At 43.7% G+C, this 27,092-nt stretch overlaps 2 protein-coding genes across 3 annotated transcripts; one reads left to right on the top strand and one right to left on the bottom strand.

Annotated features, from left to right (window-relative positions):
• Positions 1-10: 10 nt before the first annotated feature.
• On the bottom strand, positions 11-17,244 carry LOC124126810 (ubiquitin-associated domain-containing protein 2-like). Of its 2 annotated transcripts, XR_007219606.1 has the most exons (11): positions 17,117-17,244; positions 15,837-15,964; positions 15,224-15,343; positions 11,912-12,015; positions 8,808-8,928; positions 7,370-7,417; positions 6,901-7,167; positions 5,791-5,869; positions 4,887-4,951; positions 2,020-3,274; positions 11-1,905 (listed from the first exon to the last, which is right to left on the bottom strand). XR_007219606.1 is itself a non-coding variant. In XM_046490336.2 (10 exons), exons 1-10 carry the CDS (start codon positions 17,145-17,147, stop codon positions 3,164-3,166), a joined length of 1,074 nt encoding a protein of 357 aa, XP_046346292.1. In that variant the 5' UTR covers positions 17,148-17,244; the 3' UTR covers positions 11-3,163. The 2 variants fall into 2 exon arrangements, 1 of the variants encoding a protein (XP_046346292.1); XM_046490336.2 differs by having other exon boundaries at positions 11-3,274.
• A 1,575-nt stretch (positions 17,245-18,819) lies between these two features.
• Positions 18,820-22,949, top strand: LOC124126809 (rab3 GTPase-activating protein catalytic subunit-like). The gene has a single exon (XM_046490335.2). It carries the CDS (start codon positions 18,936-18,938, stop codon positions 22,056-22,058), a length of 3,123 nt encoding a protein of 1,040 aa, XP_046346291.1. The 5' UTR covers positions 18,820-18,935; the 3' UTR covers positions 22,059-22,949.
• Positions 22,950-27,092: the final 4,143 nt, after the last annotated feature.

The following is a 27,092-nucleotide window of genomic DNA, read 5'->3' as shown; positions in this document are numbered from 1 at the left end:
AACAATTATCTCTTTGAAAGCATTTATTCACAATTGAAGTCCCTCATGCTCTACATTCATTCTCCCATGACATCAACTGACAGTCTGTGGTTATTGTTTAGTGAGTGGTGGTGACATCGGAACTGGCCCGAGATCCTACTACAATTAATTCACACATCAACCTTATTGTCATATACTGTTAGCATTTATTACATTCGAAAATACCACAGACTGAAAAACCATAAAATAGTTACCTTACTCAGATTCATTTCGATGCGATGTATTCTTTGTTAACATGCGTGAGAGAGTTAGGTTTAACGCCGCTTTTAACAGTATTCCAGTTATATCGCAGCGTGTCAGCTTAATGTGGGAGGAAAGCAGGTCTCAGACGTTTACCACTTCGGTGAATCCCACGAGCACAGGTATGGTGCTGACAAACCTAGAAACATAATCGGGGCGAACCGGGATTCGAACCCACAATCATAGGTTTCTGGCGTGCCCAAGGGAGGCAACTCTGCACAGCGAATCGCGGCGCCTTAGATGACTGGGCCACCCGTGCCCCCCCTTTGTTAACATGATTCAAGCAGTATTAATGATCTTCTGTTGCAATATAGCACTTGTGTCAGCTAATCAAGATGTTTGATACAATATCTACCACATTTACAACAGGATCTCAAACTTTCTACCCGCCTTACATTCAGCTGCCTTAGGGGATAAAGTCACATGTCCATCCAAAAAGTCACATGTCAACACAAAAAGGCACATGTCAACCCAAAAAGTCACATGTCAACCCCAAAAGTCACGTGTCAACCTATGAAGTCACATGTCAATCCATGAAGTCACATGTCAACCCATGAAGTCACATGTCAAACCCATGAAGTCACATGTCAACCCAAAAAGTCACATGTCAAACCCATGAATTCACGTCAACCCATTAAGTCACATGTCAAACCCATGAAGTCACATGTCAAACCCATGAAGTCACATGTCAACCCATGAAGTCACATATCAACCCAAAAAGTCACATGTCAAACCCATGAAGTCACATGTCAACCCATGAAGTCACATGTCAACCCAAAAAGTCACATGTCAAACCCATGAAGTCACATGTCAAACCCATGAAGTCACATGTCAACCCATGAAGTCACATGTCAACCCATGAAGTCACATGTCAACCCATGAAGTCACATGTCAAACCCATGAAGTCACATGTCAGGCCATGAAGTCACATGTCAACATAGGACCTTACAGTAAGAATATGGAACAAGGAACTCACACAACACACGCCACTGTGGAACCTTACAACTGTCATCAGTGTTCTTATTAGTGTTCCTATCAGTATTATGCAAAGTTACAAAGTTACTATTAATCACCAGCGTATGCTGTGCAAGAGTCAAGGTTCAGAATATGAAAGCTTCATAAACAGACTTGTATTTGTAACAGGGATGCACCGTCACGTTGACATGATACACAATGTATCAAGGTAGGACTACAATACACAAGAACCTGATAATTTAATCACCTCAGACAATTAACTTTTACACTGATAAATAGAATATAATTCATTGCTTCATGACCTCATGCCATAATACTCCTAGCATGGAGAGGCTTACGGATTCAGCTCAAGGAAGTCCAAGAAACCTGCCATTTGGTACTTCTTCATCACAGACAGTGATGTCACTCTACTGCACCCCAATGCCTGTGTAGAACATTTTGTCATCACGGACAGTGATGTCACTCTACTGCACCCCAATGCCTGTGTAGAACATTTTGTCATCACGGACAGTGATGTCACTCTACTGCACCCCAATGCCTGTGTAGAACATTTTGTCATCACGGACAGTGATGTCACTCTACTGACCCCAATGCCTGTGTAGAACATTTTGTCATCACGGACAGTGATGTCACTCTACTGCACCCCAATGCCTGTGTAGAACATTTTGTCATCACGGACAGTGACGTCACTCTACTGCACCCCAATCCCTGTGTAGAACATTTTGTCATCACGGACAGTGATGTCACTCTACTGCACCCCAATACCTGTGTAGAACATTTTGTCATCACTGACAGTTGTGGTCACTTCAGAAGCCTCATTATGTTTCCCTCACTTCATATAAGGGTGCCATTTTAATTATGCTCAAAGATTAACTAGGCTACATATTGAGAATGTTTATCCATGTGCATCAGGACTATTGATCCATATACAGTAGAACATGACTATAAACGAACACGGTTTTAACATAATAACACCTATGGTAACTGTTTCTTAAGTCCTGACTGCTATATATTATCATGTAAAATTCATGTGAGTAACACATTCTGAGTCATAACTCTTAATATATTCTAACATGAGTGACAAACTCCATCAGTGTCAGTCCGCAGTGAACCATCAAACGTACATGGAATAATCTCACTGTAGTTCAGTACACAAACAGATTAGTGAAACTGAGTGAGTTTCAATTACTATCATCTGTGAATCGACACTGAATCCAATCTGCAACGTATCAACATTGCCACTACAGTAAACAAACTGATTAGTGAATCTCAATTGGTATAAATTACTTTTGTCTGTGAGTCAACACTGAAATTGTGACAGTTTACATTCGCAGCCTTCACGTATGATCCTAAAGATAAATACTCAATACCTTTCCCCATCACCTTTGTTCTCCGAGGCCACCAGTACTCTAGTATTTGTCTGTACTTTAGTATCTCTCTGTACTTCAGTATCTATCAGTACTCTAGTATCTGTCACTATTCTTGTATCTGTCAGTACTCTGGTATATAAGCACGTGTAATGACTGACTGATGTCACACACACAATCACACTCAGTCACACAGACAGTCACACAGACAGTCACACATAGTCACACAATGGGTCTGGTCCATGAGGACCTGGCCAGGTTCCTGACACAGCATGTTAATTCTTTTCTGGGCAAGTTAACATCCATGGGGTAAATCTAAAATGTTGACCCACACGTAAACATGCTAGGAGAGTGTTGAAAGTAATTGGTCCAATCAAATTTCATGATTCAGAGTAAACTTCCACTTCCTCCAATGGCATGCTGCAACACAAGTGAGCGGTGTTCATTATCTGAAGTGCAACTTCCATCCCAGCAAGTACTGTCCACGTAATGATCTATGGCAGTTTAATAAAACATCCCTGCTTGACATCATCAATCCTGTGTTATGTCTCCTGTAGAAGAACATTGGTTGCCATGGAAATATCATTGTTGGTAACCTGGAGAGCATGCCTTACTCGGTCCTGGCTAAATCCCATCTCTACAAGTCGTTGCACCTACAAGGAGAAAACCAAACTAGCTACAAAAAACAACAATTGTACAAATGTTTAAGTTCAGTTAAGCTATAGCAGCATGATCCACATGCAGTGTTTGAAACTGAGGGGGTCCTGAGGTTTGTGAGGTTTGCTGTTATGGTATTTGAATCTGGGGACCCCCTAACTCTTTCACTTTGACCTCAGGTCTACGACAACCTTGACATTCATGCCTAACAGTGTTGGTGGTATGAGGGTTCTAAGTCTAACAAAAAAATCCAACAATTGTGAAGGTGTTTTTAATTACAGTGAAGCTTTTCAATTCCAGTCAGAAAGTTTTTTGAAGCCACAATGAAAAACCCATTCACAGCACCTTGGAGGTCATCGTTGTCACTATACTGTTTTCCATGAAGGTGTTATTTCAGTTTAGGAACAGGTGGAAATCAGCCAGATGAGAGAAGTGATTAGAGACACATGAAGACATGCTGGAGGAGAGATGTGATTAGAGCAATTGATGACATGCTGGATGAAAGATGTGATTAGAGACACATGATGCCATGCTGGAAGAGAGATGTGATTAGAGACACATGATGACATGCGGGATGAGAGAAGTGATAAGAGACACATGAAGACATGCTGGAGGAGAGATGTGATTAGAGACACATGATGACATGCGGGATGAGAGACATCATTAGAGACACATGATGACATGCTGGATGAGAGATGTGATTAGAGCGACTGATGACACGCTGGATGAGAGACGTGATTAGCGACACATGATGACATGCTGGAGGAGAGACATCATTAGAGACACATTATGACATGCTGGATGAGAGACGTGATTAGAGACACATGATGACATGCTGGATGAGAGATGTGATTAGAGCGATTGATGACATGCTGGATGAGAGACGTGATTAGCGACACATGAAGACATGCTGGATGAGAGATGTGATTAGAGCGATTGATGACATGCTGGATGAGAGATGTGATTAGAGCGATTGATGACATGCTGGATGAAAGATGTGATTAGAGCGATTGATGACATGCTGGATGAGAGATGTGATTAGAGCCATTGATGACATGCTGGATGAGAGATGTGATTAGAGCGAATGATGACATGCTGGATGAGAGATGTGATTAGAGCGACTGATGACATGCTGGATGAGAGATGTGATTAGAGCGATTGATGACATGCTGGATGAGAGATGTGATTAGAGCGATTGATGACATGCTGGATGAGAGACGTGATTAGAGCGATTGATGACATGCTGGATGAAAGATGTGATTAGAGCGATTGATGACATGCTGGATGAGAGACGTGATTAGGGACACATGATGACATGCTGGAGGAGAGACGTGATTAGGGACACATGATGACATGCTGGAGGAGAGACGTGATTAGGGACACATGATGACATGCTGGAGGAGAGACGTGATTAGGGACACATGATGACATGCTGGAGGAGAGACGTGATTAGGGACACATGATGACATGCTGGAGGAGAGTGAGTGAGTGAGTGAGTTTGTGCTTTACTGCTGGATGAGAGACGTGACTAGAGACACATGATGACATGCTGGATTAGAGACGTGACTAGGGACACATGATGACATGTTAGATGAGAAGGGTGCTGACCTGTTCCTCCAGCTGTGGTCCTGAGAGGTCGGAGGCAGAGTTGTGGTTGTCAGGGGGGACATCGTCTACACACAAAATACAGCTGAATGACAAGAAGACTGAGGCAATGCTGGTAGGCACAAGATCAAACTTTCATGCAGAGGGGGTTAATGGTATTCTAATTGTGACACCCATTTCATTTTTATGAGTATCTCTTGATCATGGACGAACTGTGCATCATATTGCAAAGCCAAACTTCTTTCATCTTTCAGAAAAATCAGGAGCATCTGACATTAACTTGCACTTTTGGTACATCAGACATGTCAGAGTGGGTCTCAGATGACTCTGACACACCACAACAAGGACATGTCAGCGTGGGTCTCAGATGACTTTGACACACAACACACAAGGACATGTCAGCGTGGGTCTCAGATGACTCAGACAGACACACAACACACAAGGACATGTCAGCGTGGGTCTCAGATGACTCAGACAGACACACAACACACAAGGACATGTCAGCGTGGGTCTCAGATGACTCAGACAGACACACAACACACAAGGACATGTCAGCGTGGGTCTCAGATGACTCAGACAGACACACAACACACAAGGACATGTCAGCGTTGGTCTCAGATGACTCAGACACACACACAACACACAAGAACATGTCAGCGAGGGTCTCAGATGACTCAGACACACAACACACAAGGACATGTCAGCGTGGGTCTCAGATGACTCAGACAGACACACAACACACAAGGACATGTCAGCGTGGGTCTCAGATGACTCAGACAGACACACAACACACAAGGACATGTCAGCGTGGGTCTCAGATGACTCAGGACTCAGCAGGTGTCTTAATTAATGTCAGCATCAATCACTGGGACATTGTATCAATCCAGGCAAATATCCATGTACCTACCCATGTTATTGCGCTGACGTAAGCCAGGTGGTAACAGAAAGTCAGGGTTTCCAAATATACCAGGACCGTTTGCTACATTCTGTAAAGACATGGAAGTATGCGTTACTGGCATGAGTATACAGGAGCCATAACAAAGTAACTTTTTTGAGAGGAATTATTTAAAAGTTGGATCTCTAAGTAAGTAAAGACATATGTATGAACAACTTCATTATTACAATTAGGAGCAAAGTTTAAGTGAAGGTTCTAATACTAGTACTGTTATCAAGCAAGTCATAACGTATTTATTTTTATTTTTATCATGTTCTTACTGCTTTGCCTCTCATCAAAATACTCTGTGTAACCCATGGGGATTATAGATAAGAAATGGTCCCTAGCTTTCTTTGTTTGTTTGCTGTTTAACACTGCACTTGGCAATATTCCAGCTATATGACGGCGGTCTGTAAATAATCAAGTCTGGGCCAGACAACCCAGTGATTGACATCATCAGCATCGATCTACGCAACTGGGATACCATGACATGCATCAACCAATTCAGTGAGCCTGGCCACCCGATCCCGTTAGTCACATCTTACGGCAAGCATAGTCGCCTTTTACGATCTTACGAAAAGCATGGGTCGCTGAAGATCTATTCTCTACTTGGATCTCTTTTGATGCAGTCCCAAGCAACCTATCTGGTCCTAAGAGACAACTAAGTGGATCTAGTGGTCAGACTCAGTGACTTGGTTGATGACATGTCATAGTCTTGTGACAGCACATATATCATTGCTCATAATATCAATCACTGGATTGTCTGGCCACTGTCATAGAGCTGGAATGTTGCAATAAACCCTCATTCCCCCACGAGTGCATTTGGTTTAGCACAGCTATGAACAGCATTTCAGTTAAGACACCAGGTGTGGGACGAAAGCGTGCAGTGATGCCGGGCTTAGATGTTTACCACTTGGTGAAACCCACAAGCACAAGTATGGTACTGACATTCTTGGTAACACATAACTAGGTTGAATCTGGGATTCGTGCCTATGTTCATGGCAGCTTTCTGGCAGGTAGGAATTGGGGCACCTCATATGGTTTGCCGACCCCTGCCCCTAATCAGACAACAAGAGAACGCACCAGTGGCTGTGGCCTGGGGATATCGATGTTTGGGCGGTGGGCTGGCTGTGAGTTCTGGAAGGCCATGACCATCTGCTGCTCCAGCCGGTCCAGCTGCTCCTGTCTCTGCAGCTCCAGCGTGGCGCCCATCGGCAGCTCCGGCGTCTTCGGGGGTGGCGACTGCAGCACCCGCCCCAGCGTCGCATCCAGCATGGAGGCCACACACCTCGGGATCACCACCAGGGACTTCACTTTCAGAAAGTTCAGTCTCCACAGCAACCCACCAATCTAGGGGGGACAATAGATGGACTATCTACAAAGTAGTCTTACTTTAACATGATATAAGAAATTCTCAAATAGATATTCAGGAAAAGAGCAAACTTAACATAGATGTAAGTTTACATAAAAAAAGCAGATATAATGAATGTCTAAAAATTGATTGATTTTCAGTTATTATTAAGTGGATTGCTATAGCTTATGTCTGACTTACAATTCCACAGACTGCAACAAGTCTTGTCTCAAACGTGGGACTCGCAACCTGGTGACAGAATCAGGATGTGATACACATGCGTTCATTTTAGAAATCAAACAAAACAGGTGGCACCATGAACAAAGTTTGTGAATCTGCATAACGTAATGTATTGAATTAATATTATGACAGAGCAATCCCAATCTTACAATCTTACATGGAGGAGCATGTTTTGCTGAACATGTAACACAAGAAGAGTGAGTGAGTGAGTGAGTGAGTGAGTGAGTGAGTGAGTGAGTGAGTGAGTGAGTGAGTTGTGTTTAACGCCGCTTTTAACAGTATTCCAGTTACATCACGGCGTGTCAGCTTAATGTGGGAGGAAAGCCCGAAGTGATGCGGGTCTCAGATGTTTACCACTTAGGTGAAACCCACGAGCACAGGTATGCCCAAGGGACGCAACTCTGCACAACGAATTGCGGCGCCTTAGACATCTGGGCCACCCGTGCCCCCTAACACCAGAAGAAGCATGTCAACAAATCTGTACTGAAGTACACAAGTTAGTCCTGTTATTACGCTATCTGGCTATAAAAGTGTTCATTATATATCTGGACTTATTCCAGATTTCATTCAATATTAGTTACATTAATTTCGGCACAGTCGTGTGTGAACTGATCAGCACATTGCACCAACTCACCATGAACTCTCAGTGAACAGGAACATAAGTCACTGGAGATACAAAGCCTCCTTATACTGCATTTAAAATTCTTTTCAGTTATGGTATTGGCCATGACAGTAAGTATGTTTGTAACTAATGCAATACACACATGCAGTATCAAACTCTGCATATAAAACATTTACTTGTCATTTGGTGTAAAGATAAGTATTTGTAGTTGGTAAATAACATTTGGAAGAGTGCAATAGTTTACGTAAACAAAATGCTGAGTCATCACTTCAGCGACCTCTCGTGGGCTGAAACCACTGCTTTGATTCGTGACCTAATTTTACATCAGAATACATGTTCAAACCTTTTGGCCTCTCTCGGTTCCAAATCCCCTCCAGGCTCATGGACTACCTGGCCAGCATACAGTACACAGATAGCATTGGATTTGTAAGTCATCATCATGCTTTAGTGCCAATTTCATACTTCCACTGACCTAATGTTCAAACGGCAAAATCAACACACAAACACCTACAGCACTGTGACCATTACACAAGATGCACAGTGAGGCAGTGTGCATGAAAAGGGAAAAAGGGAAACGGCACTCTATATTGCATTACCTTATTTTAAGTATAGCAGCATTTCACTGTCGGGGTCATGTGTTCAAGATGAAGAATAAGTACCTACTTGAGACAGACTTCATGATGAGGGGGCAGTGCCTGAGAACCAACACTATGTATTTTAGCCTTACTGCCATCAGCTGATATCTTTCCCTGGCATCTAAGACGAATCCAGACTCACCTGTAGACCCAGGATGTAGGTCAGCGTCTTCCCTGTGACTGGCACGCCCAGAATGTGAGTCATGGCGACGCGTGGAATATCAAAGTAGTACGGCACAAACAGAGGAAACACGAAGCAGATCCTAGACAAAAGATTTACAGAGGGAATGTTAGAGCAGTATACTTTTCAATCGGCTAAAAATCAAGCAATTATGTGAAGCATCACTTTTTCATTGCAAAAGAACTTGATTTAATATATGTTCCCTATATCGGTGATTTGGGATTGTTGTCGGTAAGATGTTTGCTGTGGGTAAGAGGTGGTTGTGGGTAAGTGGTGGTTGGTTGTGGGTAAGTGGTGGTTGTGGGTAAATGGTTGGTGGTTGTGGGTAAATGGTTGGTGGTTGTGGGTAAATGGTGGTTGTGGGTAAGTGGTGGGTGGTTGTGGGTAAGTGGTGGGTGGTTGTGGGTAAGTGGTGGTTGTGGGTAAATGGTGGGTGGTTGTGGGTAAGTGGTGGTTGTGGGTAAATGGTTGGTGGTTGTGGGTAAATGGTGGTTGTGGGTAAGTGGTGGGTGGTTGTGGGTAAATGGTGGGTGGTTGTGGGTAAATGGTGGTTGTGGGTAAGTGGTGGGTGGTTGTGGGTAAGTGGTGGTTGTGGGTAAATGGTTGGTGGTTGTGGGTAAATGGTGGTTGTGGGTAAGTGGTGGGTGGTTGTGGGTAAGTGGTGGGTGTGGGTAAATGGTTGGTGGTTGTGGGTAAATGGTGGTTGTGGGTAAGTGGTGGGTGGTTGTGGGTAAGTGGTGGTTGTGGGTAAATGGTGGGTGGTTGTGGGTAAGTGGTGGTTGTGGGTAAATGGTGGGTGGTTGTGGGTAAATGGTGGGTGGTTGTGGGTAAGTGGTGGTTGTGGGTAAATGGTGGGTGGTTGTGGATAAGTGGTGGTTGTGGGTAAGTGGTGGTTGTGGGTAAATGGTGGGTGGTTGTGGGTAAACGGTGGGTGGTTGTGGGTAAGTGGTGGTGGTGGGTAAATGGTGGGTGGTTGTGGGTAAGTGGTGGTTGTGGGTAAATGGTTGGTGGTTGTGGGTAAATGGTGGGTGGTTGTGGGTAAGTGGTGGTTGTGGGTAAGTGGTGGTTGTGTGTAAATGGTGGGTGGTTGTGGGTAAATGGTGGGTAGAGGGGGTAAGTGGTGGTTGTGGGTAAACGGTGGGTGGTTGTGTGTAAATGGTGGGTGGTTGTGGGTAAATGGTGGTTGTGGGTAAGTGGTGGGTGGTTGTGGGTAAGTGGTGGTTGTGGGTAAATGGTGGGTGGTTGTGGGTAAATGGTGGGTGGTTGTGGGTAAGTGGTGGGTGGTTGTGGGTAAATGGTGGTTGTGGGTAAGTGGTGGTTGTGGGTAAATGGTGGGTGGTTGTGTGTAAATGGTGGGTGGTTGTGTGTAAATGGTGGGTGGTTGTGGGTAAGTGGTGGTTGTGGGTAAATGGTGGGTGGTTGTGGGTAAATGGTGGGTGGTTGTGGGTAAGTGGTTGTTGTGGGTAAATGGTGGGTGGTTGTGGGTAAGTGGTGGTTGTGGGTAAATGGTGGGTGGTTGTGGGTAAATGGTGGGTGGTTGTGGGTAAGTGGTTGGTGGTTGTGGGTAAGTGGTGGTTGTGGGTAAGTGGTGGGTGGTTGTGGGTAAGTGGTGGTTGTGGGTAAATGGTGGGTGGTTGTGGGTAAATGGTGGGTGGTTGTGGGTAAGTGGTGGTTGTGGGTAAGTGGTGGTTGTGGGTAAATGGTGGGTGGTTGTGGGTAAGTGGTGGTTTCGGGTAAATGGTGGGTGGTTGTGGGTAAGTGGTGGTTGTGGGTAAATGGTGGGTGGTTGTGGGTAAGAGGTGGTTGTGGGTAAATGGTGGGTGGTTGTGGGTAAGTGGTGGTTGTGGGTAAATGGTGGGTGGTTGTGGGTAAGTGGTGGTTGTGGGTAAATGGTGGGTGGTTGTGGGTAAGTGGTGGTTGTGGGTAAATGGTGGGTGGTTGTGGGTAAGTGGTGGTTGTGGGTAAATGGTTGGTGGTTGTGGGTAAATGGTGGGTGGTTGTGGGTAAGTGGTGGTTGTGGGTAAATGGTTGGTGGTTGTGGGTAAATGGTGGTTGGTTGTGGGTAAGTGGTGGTTGTGGGTAAGTGGTGGTTGTGGGTAAATGGTTGGTGGTTGTGGGTAAATGGTGGGTGGTTGTGGGTAAATGGTGGGTGGTTGTGGGTAAGTGGTGGTTGTGGGTAAATGGTGGGTGGTTGTGGGTAAATGGTGGCTGGTTGTGGGTAAATGGTGGGTGGTTGTGGGTAAGTGGTGGTTGGAAGTAGAGGTGGTTGGTTGTGGACAAGTGAGAATATATCGTACCCATGTCAGGAATCGACTTTGGAGGTAAGAGGTAGTTGGGGCTAGGGGATTATCATGAACATGATGAAGATGTTTTTTTTCTCACCAATCAGGTTAACAAATCTACTCATCAGAAAAAGACTGTTAATATCTACTGTAGCTGATAATACCCGGTATACGGAAGAGGGGATATGGTAACTGGGGACAGGGTTCAGGGGGAATCACTAACAATGTGGGGAGGACCTCAGAAACATTTGGCTCTGTCTATCCGACATTTGGCTATTTAACTGCACTTTTATTCACTTGAAGGAGTCTCTGTACACCATAATGCACTGGAAAACAAAATCTGTACCAATCTCTGTAACACTGATACCCTTGTCCTGGGACCTACAGACTAGTGGGCGTTCCCTGTAACACTGACAACAAGGTCTTGGGACCTAGACTAGTGGGCATTCCCTGTAACACTGAAGGACTAACAGTCGAGTGGGCGTTCCCTGTAACACTGACAACAAGGTATTGGGACCTACAGACTAATGGGCGTTCCCTGTAACACTGAAGGACTAACAGTCGAGTGGGCGTTCCCTGTAACACTGAAGGACTAACAGTCGAGTGGGTGTTCCCTGTAACACTGAAGGACTAACAGTCGAGTGGGCGTTTTCTGTAACACTGACAACATTGTCTCGGGACCTACAGACTAATCGATGTTCCCTGTAAGACATTTTTAATCAATTCTTAAGCAACATCCTGAGCAAAAGCTGGGTGGACTGACTGAGAAGCAGCGTAACTTACGGTCCTGTTGGCAGATTCTCCACGGATATCTCCAGGTGCTGACACACCCACAGTGACACCAACTCCACACCACAGGCCAGGGCTCCTGACGCCATCAGGTACGACTGAAATACATGACAACAATAAATCAAGACAAGTATTTGATCTTCCCCATTTTGTCAATTGTATACTGTCTTCTCAGGGTTGGTTGAAGCAAGCTCTATGATCATGAAGTCTAATGCTTCAAACAAAGATACAACACTTTATCAAGGACCATCACAAAGCGCCATCTTTCTTTGTGGTAAGGTAAGCAGTAAATGTATTAAGGAGTAATGCAGGAAAAGTTAAAAATATGTGTATTACTACTGTTTGGGTTAGGACTTGAAGACATTTCGTTATCATGATTACGGATATACAGACACATCGGAGGCAATCTTAAAATTAATCCATTAAGTTGTGCTTTGATAATTCTCAGACAAAATGAATTAGAGACTGACACAACATTCAGGCAGTTATGTCAGCCATTTAACTATTGCGATACCACTCGGTGAAAGCTATAGATCACTAATCTACTGTATACATAGACGTAGTGCTTGTTCTGGGGATAACACGGAGCTGTTGGATATAACAGGACAATTTGTAGTGCTTGTTCCTGGGATAACAAGGAGCTGGTGCATGTAGCAGAACAACTTGCAGTGCTTGTTCTGGGGATAACACGGAGCTGGTGGATATAACAGGACAATTTGTAGTGCTTGTTCTGGGGATAACAAGGAGCTGGTGGATGTAACAGGACAATTTGTAGTGCTTGTTCTGGGGATAACAAGGAGCTGGTGGATGTAACAGGACAATTTGTAGTGCTTGTTCTGGGGATAACAAGGAGCTGGTGCATGTAGCAGGACAATTTGTAGTGCTTGTTCTGGGGATATCAAGGAGCTGGTGCGTGTAGCAGGACAATTTGTAGTGCTTGTTCTGGGGATAACACGGAGCTGGTGGATATAACAGGACAATTTGTAGTGCTTGTTCTGGGGATAACAAGGAGCTGGTGGATGTAACAGGACAATTTGTAGTGCTTGTTCTGGGGACAACAAGGAGCTGGTGCATGTAGCAGGACAATTTGTAGTGCTTCTTCTGGGGATAACACGGAGCTGGTGGATATAACAGGACAATTTGTAGTGCTTGTTCTGGGGACAACAAGGAGCTGGTGGATATAACAGGACAATTTGTAGTGCTTGTTCTGGGGATAACACGGAGCTGGTGGATGTAACAGGACAATTTGTAGTGCTTGTTCTGGGGATAACAAGGAGCTGGTGCATGTAGCAGGACAATTTATAGTGCTTGTTCTGGGGATAACAAGGGGCTGGTGCATGTAGCAGGACAATTTGTAATGCTTGTTCTGGGGATAACACGGAGCTGGTGGATGTAACAGGACAATTTGTAGTGCTTGTTCTGGGGACAACAAGGACCTGGCTGATGTAACAGGATAATTTGTAGTGCTTGTTCTGGGGACAACAAGGACCTGGTGGATGTAGCAGGACAATTTGTAGTGCTTGTTCTGGGGACAACAAGGAGCAGGTGCATGTAACAGGACAATTTGTAGTGCTTGTTCTGGGGATAACAAGGAGCTGGTGGATGTAACAGGACAATTTGTAGTGCTTGTTCTGGGGATAACAAGGAGCTGGTGCATGTAGCAGGACAATTTGTAGTACTTGTTCTGGGGATAAGACGGAGCTGGTGGATGTAACAGGACAATTTGTAGTGCTTGTTCTGGGGATAACAAGGAGCTGGTGCATGTAGCAGGACAATTTATAGTGCTTGTTCTGGGGATAACAAGGAGCTGGTGGATGTAACAGGACAATTTGTAGTGCTTGTTCTGGGGATAACAAGGAGCTGGTGCATGTAGCAGGACAATTTGTAGTGCTTGTTCTGGGGATAACAAGGAGCTGGTGCGTGTAACAGGACAATTTGTAGTGCTTGTTCTGGGGATAACAAGGAGCTGGTGCATGTAGCAGGACAATTTGTAGTGCTTGTTCTGGGGATAACACGGAGCTGGTGGATATAACAGGACAATTTATAGTGCTTGTTCTGGGGATAACAAGGAGCTGGTGCATGTAGCAGGACAATTTATAGTGCTTGTTCTGGGGATAACAAGGAGCTGGTGGATGTAACAGGACAATTTGTAGTGCTTGTTCTGGGGATAACAAGGAGCTGGTGGATGTAACAGGACAATTTGTAGTGCTTGTTCTGGGGATAACAAGGAGCTGGTGCATGTAGCAGGACAATTTGTAGTGCTTGTTCTGGGGATAACAAGGAGCTGGTGTGTGTAGCAGGACAATTTGTAGTGCTTGTTCTGGGGATAACACGGAGCTGGTGCGTGTAGCATGACAATTTGTAGTGCTTGTTCTGGGGATATCAAGGAGCTGGTGCGTGTAGCAGGACAATTTGTAGTGCTTGTTCTGGGGATAACACGGAGCTGGTGGATATAACAGGACAATTTGTAGTGCTTGTTCTGGGGATAACACGGAGCTGGTGGATATAACAGGACAATTTGTAGTGCTTGTTCTGGGGACAACAAGGAGCTGGTGGATGTAACAGGACAATTTGTAGTGCTTGTTCTGGGGATAACAAGGAGCTGGTGCATGTAGCAGGACAATTTGTAGTGCTTGTTCTGGGGATAACACGGAGCTGGTGGATATAACAGGACAATTTGTAGTGCTTGTTCTGGGGACAACAAGGAGCTGGTGGATATAACAGGACAATTTGTAGTGCTTGTTCTGGGGATAACACGGAGCTGGTGGATGTAACAGGACAATTTGTAGTGCTTGTTCTGGGGATAACAAGGAGCTGGTGCATGTAGCAGGACAATTTGTAGTGCTTGTTCTGGGGATAACAAGGACCCGTTGGATGTAACAGGACAATTTGTAGTGCTTGTTCTGGGGATAACACGGAGCTGGTGGATGTAACAGGACAATTTGTAGTGCTTGTTCTGGGGATAACACGGAGCTGGTGGATGTAACAGGACAATTTGTAGTGCTTGTTCTGGGGATAACAAGGAGCTGGTGCATGTAGCAGGACAATTTGTAGTGCTTGTTCTGGGGATAAGACGGAGCTGGTGGATGTAACAGGACAATTTGTAGTGCTTGTTCTGGGGATAACAAGGAGCTGGTGCATGCAGCAGGACAATTTGTAGTGCTTGTTCTGTTGATAACACGGAGCTGGTGGATGTAACAGGACAATTTGTAGTGCTTGTTCTGGGGATAACAAGGAGCTAGTGCGTGTAGCAGGACAATTTATAGTGCTTGTTCGTGGGATAACAAGAAGCTGAAGACCACATACTACAAACTTTCTGGATCCAAATCTGCGTTCAAAGATCCTGAAGTAATAGACCAGCATGCAGCACACAAACAGATCCTTGAGATCAAGAAAGGCCACGCGGGAGGAGAGAAGCCGCCATATCTGAAACAAAACCCACACCACTTGACATGTGCAAGCTGATTGAAGCACGACAGTATGTCTACCTAATCCATCCATAAACTAATATGTAATGAGGTTGCAACTTGTTTGAACAACATATATATTACATATTACATATTACAATTTCTCTCACACTGTAAACTCTGCAATGTAGAATGGGCCAATAGCCTGCACTACTGCATTATCCACAACCAAACTGTCCTCTGTTTGAATGACCTCTGTTTGAATGACCTCAGGACAATTCACCTCTGAGCATAAACAGCCATGAGTATAAACTGCCTTTGTATAAACAGCCATGAGTGAAAACTGACATGAGTATAAACTGATGTTAGTATAAACTGCCTTTGTATAAACAGCCATGAGTGAAAACTGCCTTTGTATAAACAGCCATGAGTATAAACAGCAAAGAGTATAAACTGACATGAGTATAAACTGCCTGTGGGTCATACAGGTACATTGTGGTGGTGTGTGTTACCTGGTGTTTCTCCAGCAGCAGCTGTGGGTTGTACAGGAGGTAGCTCTTGTAGTGCTGTAGTGGGAAGGAGAAAGCAAAGGATGCGGCCAGGGACAGCCACACAAGACCCTTACTCACTGGAGCTTTGTCTGGAAACAGAGCAGCATTACCATGACTAGTCACACTATGTTACTGATAATTGACATGATGGTGGCCACTAGTACTTTAAACAAATTCAAGCATCAACAGATATTATCTGTGTATACTACATGCTGTTCTTCTAATAAAGCTATCACCACAGAAACACAGAATAGAACTGTGCTACTTGCTGTATCTAACCATTTCAGGACATCCAAATGACTGGCATTCACAGTTACCATGGTTACACTCCTCTCACGTCAGTTGCACCATCAAATAATTGTTTACGATGTTTACTCTGTGTTGTTTACTCTATCTTGCACAAAAACCCAATAAGCACATGACCACAGTGTTTATTCAGATGATGGTCCCTAGGATATATAGCAATCAGTGGTTCCAATTTGGCACTTTTCGTGTCGGGGGTACTTATTCAATATAAGATTGGGTTATAAATCCAGGTCTGATGTGGTGAATTAATTCCCTGTTGAACAATATGCACACGACAGCACAACAAGACAGGGATTATCATGCAGTTGTGCTGCAAAACAAGGTTTAACAGATAAAAAGTTGATTGATCACTGTTATCTAACTCAAAGCATTTTTTTTTTTAAATTGAACATCATGAAAAAATAGTTGCCACGTGTTCTTTCTCAGATGACAAATTGACAAAAACCAAACCTGGTAATAGGAGACAAAGCAACATGCCCTAAAAGAGGGGTGGTGTATCAACTCAATTAACAATGTCAGTATTGGGTATGACCATCATTTGAGTTGATACCGGCAAGGCAGCGGTAGTGCATTGAAGACACCGGACGATTGAAAACAGACTGGGGGATGTTGTTCCCAATGTCAACCAACGATTGGCGAACAGAGCTAGTGTTACCGGTTGTTTGTAAAGTGCACTATAATCGTTTTCTTTCTTTTTTAAGGTTTGGGAAAGAACATGTTCATTATCCCACTAAAGAATTATATTCAATAGAGCAAATTACAAAACGTTCACACATCACACAGTAATGTCACTGATTGTATGTGTAAAATGTTATAGCTTTTATAAAGCGTGTTTCAAGTCACTGTCACTCAGTGAGGTGACACGAATATTTTGAAATTCATTTAATTCCACAACATCACAGTTTGTGGACCCCGTTTGTTCGTGTTACACTTACAGAATCCCGAAGATCCGTAAACTGATAGCATTTGGACACAGTTATTCTTCTCCACGGTCAGATTTGTCTGTATCTGTAATCTAAATACGGAAGCGGAAGCACTTTGCCCTCGGTGCTCGCGCACTTTGATTACATCATTTGCATCGCTTACGGTAATGAATCGCATTACACACTTAGCATGACACAAGCATTAGTCGAACGATCATTCTCAAAAGGAACATGGATTGGCTAGGTAACTGTGATGTCTGTTTAAACGGAATAGCACATTTGAACTAATAACATCATTTTCATTTGCTTGAGCGATATATATGTAAGGGAGATAACAATGTCTATATATTATATTCTGTACAACTTATTACATTATTAATCACAAATATGAAGCTCACGCTTGACCTCCGCTGTTGTGTCAGTAGTGAAAATGAATAGATTGTGCACAGTAAAATAAATAGTTTTTAAGTGTATAGTTCGGAATAAAATAGATTATTGTCAAAGCAATATATAAAGATTATTCGAAAAAATATTTCCAGGCCCCACCACCCCAGCCCCTTCACCACATATCCCAAATCAATGCAAAATGTACGTCATTTAGTTGAAGTGTTCTGTATTCCTTTTGTAATCAACTATACCTTACTTTTAACTTTAACAGGATTTCACTCAGCACTTTATGCATCTTTTATTAGATATAAACTTAACCCATGCTTGCCGTAATAGTAGAAAGAGGCGACTAACGAGATCTGATGGTCAGGCTCGCTGACATGGTTGATGCATGTCATCTTATCCCAATTGCGTGGATCGATGCCCATGATCAGTGTTAGAAACTAACAGTTTTAGTCCTCTAGTCCTTATAATGATAGCATATAGCAACACCCTTAAAAAGGGTAAATTTCTACTAGTCCTTATGATACCTGAACTATTGGGGGGTTTGACAAGGACAACATGACTAGTGCTAATATCTCAGGCTGATGATGTCAATCACTGGATTGTCTGGTTCATCTCCGATTGTTTACACGTCGCCTTCATATAAATGGATTATTGCTGATTGCGGCGTTAAACAACAGTCAATCAACAAAACAAGCACGTTCCATAGTTGGAATCCCACTCAGTAGGTAACGCTGATCAGCTGGAAGAATCCTTGATCAATATATATCCTTTCTTGGTGCCAAGGTGAAGACTGTCGCAACCCGCAACAGAAACACTGTGGATACAATTCTCACTTGGCACTGAGTACCTGAATGAGTAAGTATATTTAAACCTATTTACGCCGGTGAAGGTTAAGTGTTACCCATGTGGTTTGTTATGCTAATATTAACAGTATGTTAGTGTCTTCTATGATTCTGGACCAGAAGAATTGATGACGCCATCAGCTACTTGCCTTTCTTAAGAAGCATCTTTGAAGTCTGACAATCGACATGGAGTGAGATGGATGCGGTAAAACACTTCTTGGAATAATTTAATATCATTATTATTTTATGACACAGAATATATTTGATTACCAATCCAGGATTCGACAGTCGACCAACGATTCCTACAAATTCGAAAAAAAACTGTACTTAATGTTTATTCACTAAGCATGTTTCCAATATCCCACCCTTACCATAACCTTTAATGTCGTGAGTTAGTTCATAATCCACCTAGAGTTTCTTGCTGTCAATGTGTATGTGAACTAGTCGTAACGTAAATACGACAAGTTTGTTTTGAGTTACTTCCCCTTGATGATTTGTCAACATATGCCAGACTGAAAGTATTTTCTGATTTTGTTATCAAATGGAAACATTTGACAGGATACAGTCTGCGTATTGCATGGGGTATCAATGAAGATATGCGAGATATGAATAGAATGAATTCAATCGGGGCGGATGAGGATGCAGACGTGTTTGAAATCACTGACTTTACAACTGCGTCAGATTGGGAGAGGTTCATCGCTCGCTTCGAAGAAATCATCCACGAATGGAAGTTAGCCAATCGACCGCCACTCCCCCCTGCGCCAAAGGACGAATATTCAAATGGAGCCTGGGATGAACGTACTGAGGAGCTACAATTTGCTGATTTCAAATTTAAGATTACCCATAAATTCCTGAAATCGTGCGTTGTGACAACTGAAGGTAGAAGTTCAGAGGAGAAGGATGGAGCCCAGGACAACGACGACACAGAAGATTTTGACGAGAAAACACCAACAGTTTATTCTGATTTGATGAACCTTGACAATGATTTTCCTTCCCGTGCACACCCACTGTGTAGGTGGTATGGCCTCCAGGAATTCCTCACCTTATCACCAGCAGCTAACAATGAGATTATTGATACTGAAAGTAGAACCAAGCTGCTTCTCAGCTCCGCCTCCATTGCTATGAGCAACACCACCTGCAGTGTGCCAGTGTTTGTACAGCAGTCGCACAACTGGAGGAAACTTTACTGTGGAACATGTGTTGTTCCTGGAGCAAATGTTGAATTTGAAATGGTTCATCTGAAAAAGATTCCCTCCCAATACGACCATCTAGCCGGTCTCCTAGATGTGTTCAAATCTAAACTAGGATGTGTGTATATCTCTATGCCTCCAGTGTCAGTATCTGTGAGATTCACATACATCTTGTCTGATTGGTCATGTACTGCCTGGCCCCAGGCTCCTCCAGACTTGTCGTCATTGATGGAAGATGAAGTTGGCTGTTCTGATTTTGGCAACCTTCCTTTCGGAGCATGTGAGGACCCAGTGAGTGACCTACATTTATCTTGCACCTGGCCAAGTCTCTCAGAGGATATGATTGTGGAGAATCATGTTTACTCGGATCTTGACCCCCTACAAGCGCCACAGTGGTCTGTTCGAATCAACATGGTAGATGATCCACTGTGTCTCCTTGGGGATTATATCAGAGAATTCCTGACCCTTACTGAGAGAAAGGAAACAACAGATGAACTCCTTGGAAATCTTGTGTCTGACGATGGAGAAAATGCAGACCTTAGCCAGGCTTTGCAACGTTTGACTGAACCTAACATGCCATATGCCATGCCTTCCATCGGATCTGTAGTGTCAACTGCAACTACACGACTGAAAATAAAACCAGAAGAAGCACCAATAGCTTCGGACATGCTAAACCAAATACTACTATTTCTATTTCCTGATGCCAAAGGGCCAAAATGTGAAGGGGAGGATGAGAATGGAGATGAAGAAGTTAAAGAAAAAACTGCCAGGTACATAGATGTTTTGGCAGAGCTAAAGAAACAGATGAAAACTGCACCTCTTGATAGTTTAACACATCGCTTGGCTGTATGTTTTTCTATAGTTAACCATAATTATGGTGGTTTAAGAGCTGTTGCACACTTGTGGCAAGAGTTTGTCTTGGAGATGAGATTTCGTTGGGAGAATAATCACTTTGTATCAGGAGTTGAAAAGTGTCAACCCAACCTTGGAGCTTGTCTTCTGCACCAGAAGCTTCAGATGCTTAACTGCTGCATCGAGAGGAAGATGAAGAGAGAGTCTTTGGGTTACGGGTATGGTTCAGAATATGACAACTCTGCTGGAGCATCCCCTGATAGTCCTGGTGATCCTTTCAGCAGTGTGTCCGACAAACAAGACACCTCCCCAGCTGAAGGTCGAGTTGATGAGGTAATTGCTGAACGTGTCGGCAGTATAGGAAGTGTTAGTGATGATGAATTCTACGACTGTGATGATGATGAAGATGATGATGCAGATGGAGCTTCAGTCCCAAAGGAGAAGACAAAGTCTGACCGAAAGAATAGCAGGAACAGGGACAGCTCAGAGGACAGAGCCAAGTTGGAGGAAAGTATTGAGTCAGCATCTGTTGCCAGCGAATCGTCCTTTAAAGACAGTGTTTCCCATAAACCTGAAGGTAGACTTGCACCTTTTAAGAACATGAAACTGCAGGGTTCTAGTGAGCAGATGTATGTCCCAATCACACAGGAACCATCACCTATGACAGAAGACATGCTTGAAGAACATGCTGATGTTCTCTCTAAACTTGGATCATCTCAAGAAAGTACACAGCTGCGTGCCAGAATGCAGAGTGCCTGTCTTCTCTCCGATATGGAGTCTTTCAAAGCTGCCAATCCTGGTTGCACATTGGAAGATTTTGTTCGATGGTATTCCCCACGAGATTATATTGAGGATGAAGTCGAAACTGAAGATGGTAAAAAGGAAATAAAAGGCTGCCTTAGTCAAAGAATGCAAATCCCTGGAAACATGTGGGTGGAAGTATGGCAGAGCGCAAGACCAGTTCCTGCAAGACGACAAAGACGGTTATTTGACGATACAAAAGAAGCTGAAAAGGTCCTCCATTGGCTTAGCTCCATGAAGCCGGCAACTGTTGTTTTTAACTTAATGCCAATGTTAACGCATGCTGCTATAGTAAAGGTCCTTGACAATGAAGATGCCGATGTGCCTGCTGTGAAGACTCTGGTTGACCAGATAGTGTCCAAGGGGGCCAAACTGACACGAAACCCAATGGCTGATGTCAGAAAGTATGAACATTTGGTCCGACTCATCGAAATGGCAGAGACCCTGATAGCAAGAACAGTGTCCTTGAGGTCCAAATTTTCTGAAGACCTTCTCGAACAACGAGGTGCCGAGAGTGAACTCCATCACTTTGTGTCCTGTCTCCATCAACACCCAGAGGTTACAGTCCGAGGTGGTCCGTGTGGTCCTGTAGGTGCCATCATTCACAAACTGTTTGTCCAGTCACAGAAGGCTTCCTACATGTTGCTAGATGAGGATGAGGAGCCGACTGAAGAAGTGGAGAAAGATGCACATAAACCTGCTAGCACTGTCCCCGACTTCCCACGACCAACAGCCCGTGAATATATACTGAGAGCTATGGTACCAAGGCCTGCTCCTTACTCAAGGGTGCTTCCACAGAAGATGTTCTGTGTTCTGGTAGAAAATGACCACTTTCGGTTAGCAGGAGCATTTTCTTCTGATACAACTTTCCAGTGATGATTTTGCTGCAGACTTAGTGAATTATCATTGCTTGAGTGGTCTGCAACTCACTAACAAACTCTACTGAACAGAATTGTGAGATCATGTTTTAACTCCTCAGAATAGTAAACACAGTTAACAGATCCTGTGTTGATATCAAGATTGTTGGGTGTTATTTATTTGAATGGGTGTGGCAGTTGCTTTATCGTGTTGCCCTTGATTGTCTTATTCACATAATGCAATATGATCTGCTTATATTCTATGCTTTACAAATATAGACATTTTAGATGCAAATTTTGTATTTATTTGTTTTTGTTCTGGAGACAGTTGAATACTACTGTTACATATGTTCATAAAATCATCCAAGGCACAGTTTGTCATGACTTCAGTCTTTCCTTGAGATGAACATGGAAGTCTTTCATACCATGCTGTTCTATGCTACGAAGAGAATATTTTCTATGGGTAAGGCCATCCATACTTTTTACAGGTTTCTTATCTCCAGCCTCAAACATCAAAGCAGGCTTGTGAAAAAAAATTTAAAATCTGTCACTAATTGTGTAACTTACTTTATGACATTTTATGAACTAGAACATTTGGTACCGGTCCAGTGGAGTTGCTTTTGTTTGGAGACTTATAAAGCTGACCTAGTTTTTATGAATGTGCATTAGTAGGAGCATTTTCTTTTATCACTTTGGGGCATTAATTTCCACAGCAGCATGGAAAATTGAGATATGATAACTGCTTATTTCACATTGGAATAAATATTCAAAGCCGGCAGGAGATGGGAAACACCAAAACAAATATGGACAGCCTTGTATGTAGGATGAGTAAATGAGTAGATAACTACAGATTTACTTACAGTTGAATACTGATTATGATGACATGCATAATAAAAAGCTAAATATGCTATTGACTTATCTTGTTAACTCTTTGTCAAACATGAATGTTTGTTTTTTAACACCACACTCAGCAATATTCCAGCTATATGACGGTGGTCTGTAAATCATCAAGTTTGGGTCAGACAAACCAGTGATTGACATGATCATCGATCTAAGCAAATGGGATAAGATGACATGCATCAAGCAAGTCAGTGAGTCTGACCACCTGATCCCTTCAGTCCCCTCTTACAACAAGCATGGGTTGCTGAAGACCTATTCTAACCCAGGTCTTCATGTTGGTTAACATAAGTTTTGATGCATTTAAATCTGTGTCCGTAACTTTCCTAAATGTGTTTTGTTGATGTCCACAATGCACAATGCCCATCTTGTACCTTCAATTCCATTCAGTTGTGATAAGTACCCTGGACTCATTTGATACCATATCCATGTTCCCAGCATGATTCTAGTAGTACAACTTTAGTAATACTTTCACAAGCAAGAGGATTTCTGAGCTAGCTTAGAGATAACAGCATCCCAAGTTGTGGCGTCACTCCGGAATAAATAGGTCCGGGGTGTTTTTAAAATAGAATAGAGAAGTAATATCCTGGATAATCGAGGATGGTCTACGCCCAGTCTGTCTGAACATATGGCTTGTTCTTGAAGAGGAATTATTTTGGATAAGTCAACAACCAGACCCGTAATCAGAGTGCAGTTTGCAGTTGTCATAGTTACTGTGTCAGAAATCTAGTGGAATGCCTGATTGAAACACATTATTTATTTGTAAGCATGTGATATTGTGTGAATCAGGCTTGTCATTAAGCAATCACATGTAAATGTGTATTTTCTATAGTTTACAGTTTTGTCACAATTTGACCACCGTTACCACACTTGTTCAAAATCGTGCAGTATTTGGACATCTCAGGAATGTCCTTACAAGTATGTCTTCTTTATCAAGTCTATCTTCTATGTTACGTCTATCTGTATGTCAAGTATATTTTCTATTTGACCAGTGCAATATGTTTCAAGACATTGTTTGGTCATGTGAAGAATAAAGTTCGTCATTGATAGCCCTGAAAAAAATGTGTTTACTGTAGGTCAGTGAAGCTTGGTACAAGATATATAGAAGGTCATTGTAAAATATGTTTGCAATTTTCACTGAAATATCTTTTCCTGCAAATGTACGTACATCATTTTTAGAAACGTGATTTCTCCTTACATTAACAGGAGTAGTTCTGCAATACAAGCAAGTTTTGTTTGTTTGTTTCTTAATTTACACCGCACTCCGCAATATATTCCAGCTATATGACGGCGGTCTGCAAATAAACAAGTCTGGACCAGACAAGTCCAGTGATTGACATCATGAGCAACTGGGATATGTTGACATGTACAGTTGTATCAACCAGGTGACTGAGCCTGACCACCTGATCCTGTTAGTCACCTCTTGCGACAAGCATGGGTTGCTGAAGACCTGTTCTGACCCGGATCTTCATGGGTGGGCAGGGCAAGTAGTGTTGTACTGTGACTGCTCATTGTGAATTATATATGATTACACAATAGCAAGAGAAATAAAGGCCTGTTTATTTGTGGAGAGGCCTATTTTACAGTAACCAGTAAGTCCTGTAATTGGTAGAAGCTATATGGGGGATTCAGTTCCAGGCCCTGATATTTGAGGAAGCCATATGGGTAACATAAATTGTTCGATAAAGGTACTAGCATCTGTACCAAAATGTGGCATTGAAAGAACAAGCAATATAATAGAAGAAGAAGTCCAACTCCACTCTTATCTGTCCTCATTGATACTACAGATTCTGTAGTGCCACTGTAATATGATTCCCAATTTGTCATACTCACCCAGTATGCCACTGAGTTAAAATGTGAGTTCAAACATTGTAAGTTCACAATAAATTCATTATGAGATGTTCATACATAATGTTTTAGAAGTCTGAGGCGATTGGCATTTCATTTTTTGGTTGAAGAAACTTTTCAAGGAATTTGTGTCCATGAACTGTTGATGGATGTGATTCACATCAAGCGTGGCTGTATGATAGGGCTACTTGTGACAATATGATGTGAGGCAGGGTTTTGGTAGTGAGATGGGTAGGGATGAAAGTCTCCTGGCAGCCAAATAACATCTGAAGGGCCAAATAAATTCACAAAGAAACAGATAATGCAATGAAGTAGAACATTGTTAACCAAGCTTAAGAGGGACATAGCATAACTCATCTTCACGAGCCAAGGGAGTTAACTGACTATAAAAGTCCTGTGGAAAGTGGACTTTTATAGTCAGTTAACTCCCTTGCCTTGGGAAGAAAGGCTGGTCAGGTTAGCTATGTTGGGTGATAAGGCTCATTGGGTTAGCTGATTGGGTGGTCAGGCTTGATGGGTTGGCTGGTTGTGTGGTCAGGCTTGCTGGGTTGGCTGATTGTGTGGTCAGGCTTGCTTGGTTGGCTGATTGTGTGGTCTGACTTGCTTGGTTGGCTGATTGTTTGGTCAGGCTTGCTGGGTTGGCTGATTAGGGGGCTAGGCTTGCTGTGCTGGCTGATTGTGTGGCCATACTTGCTGGGTTGGCTGATTAGGTGGTCAGGCTTGCTGGGTTGGCTAATTGGGTGGTCAAGCTTGCTGGGTTGGCTGATTGTGTGGTCAAGCTTGCTGGGTTGGCTGACTGGGTGGTCAGGCTTGCTGGGTTGGTTGATTGTGTGGTCAGGCTTGCTGGGTTGGCTGATCAGGTGGTCAAGCTTGCTGGGTTGGTTGATTGTGTGGTCAGGCTTGCTGGGTTGGCTGACTGTGTGGTCAGGCTTGCTGGGTTGGCTGATTGGGTGGTCAGGCTTGCTGGGTTGGCTGATTGGTGGTCAGGCTTGCTGGGTTGGCTGATTGGGTGGTCAGGCTTGCTGGGTTGGCTGATTGGGTGGTCAAGCTTGCTGGGTTGGCTGATTAGGGGGCTAGGCTTGCTGGGCTGGCTGATTGTGTGGCCATACTTGCTGAGTTGGCTGATTAGGTGGTCAGGCTTGCTGGGTTGGCTAATTGTGTGGTCAGGCTTGCTGGGTTGGCTGATTGGGTGGTCAGGCTTGCTGGGTTGGCTAATTGTGTGGTCAAGCTTGCTGGGTTGGCTGATTGTGTGGTCAAGCTTGCTGGGTTGGCTGACTGGGTGGTCAGGCTTGCTGGGTTGGTTGATTGTGTGGTCAGGCTTGCTGGGTTGGCTGATCAGGTGGTCAAGCTTGCTGGGTTGGTTGATTGTGTGGCCATACTTGCTGGGTTGGCTGATTGGGTGGTCAGGCTTGCTGGGTTGGCTGATTGGTGGTCAGGCTTGCTGGGTTGGCTGATTGGGTGGTCAGGCTTGCTGGGTTGGCTGATTGGTGGTCAGGCTTGCTGGGTTGGCTGATTGGTGGTCAGGCTTGCTGGGTTGGCTGATTGGGTGGTCAGACTTGCTGGGTTGGCTGATTGGGTGGTCAGACTTGCTGGGTTGGCTGATTGGGTGGTCAGACTTGCTGGGTTGGCTGATTGGGTGGTCAGACTTGCTGGGTTGGCTGATTGGGTGGTCAGACTTGCTGGGTTGGCTGATTGGGTGGTCAGACTTGCTGGGTTGGGTGATAGTGTGGTCAGGCTTGCTTGGTTGGCTGATTAGGTGGTCAGGCTTGCTGGGTTGGCTGATTGAGTGGTCAAGCTTGCTGGGTTGGCTGATTGTGTGGTCAGGCTTGCTGGGTTGGCTGATTGGGTGGTCAGGCTTTCTGGGTTGGCTGATTGGGTGGTCAAGCTTGCTGGGTTGGCTGATTGTGTGGTCTGACTTGCTTGGTTTGGTGATTATTATTATTATTATTATTATTATTATTATTATTATTTTAATTATACCAAAGGTATCAAGGTACTATTATCTGTTCAAATGTGGTGTGGTTTTATTTGTTCCAGTTTTCATTCCAGTTATCATTCTCAACTCCCTGGGGTGTATACAACACAAGCTCTCTACCAGCGCTAGAAGGTTTTTACACCTACCTCACATGTTGGGTACCCAGTCCCTGCTGGGTGAACAGAGGCACATTTGAACTAAGTCACTTGCCCAGTGTGACACCACACGTTCTGACACTTGTGTTGCGGGTGTATGTAAGTATTCGTGTTTCCACCATCGGACGAGTGGGTTGTTTTTTGTGCACAGGGCGAAGGTACTGTTCACAAGGGCCTG

This window comes from Haliotis rufescens, unplaced genomic scaffold (assembly GCF_023055435.1).
Source record: "Haliotis rufescens isolate VD_foot unplaced genomic scaffold, xgHalRufe1.0.p SCAF_9, whole genome shotgun sequence".
Lineage (NCBI taxonomy): Eukaryota > Metazoa > Mollusca > Gastropoda > Lepetellida > Haliotidae > Haliotis > Haliotis rufescens.
The sequence above is the reverse complement of the archived record's forward strand: the minus strand, read 5'-3'. Positions and strand labels throughout refer to the sequence as shown.

Coding starts and splice junctions, on each gene's coding strand:
- LOC124126810 (XM_046490336.2), bottom strand. CDS start 17,147: ATGCTATCAGTTTACGGATCTTCGGGATTCT. Junction 15,965..17,116: donor TTACGGATCTTCGGGATTCT/GTAAGTGTAACA, acceptor CTCTGTTTCCAG/ACAAAGCTCCAGTGAGTAAG. Junction 7,168..7,369: donor TTGTTGCAGTCTGTGGAATT/GTAAGTCAGACA, acceptor TGTCCCCCCTAG/ATTGGTGGGTTGCTGTGGAG.
- LOC124126809 (XM_046490335.2), top strand. CDS start 18,936: ATGCGAGATATGAATAGAATGAATTCAATCGGGGCGGATGAGGATGCA.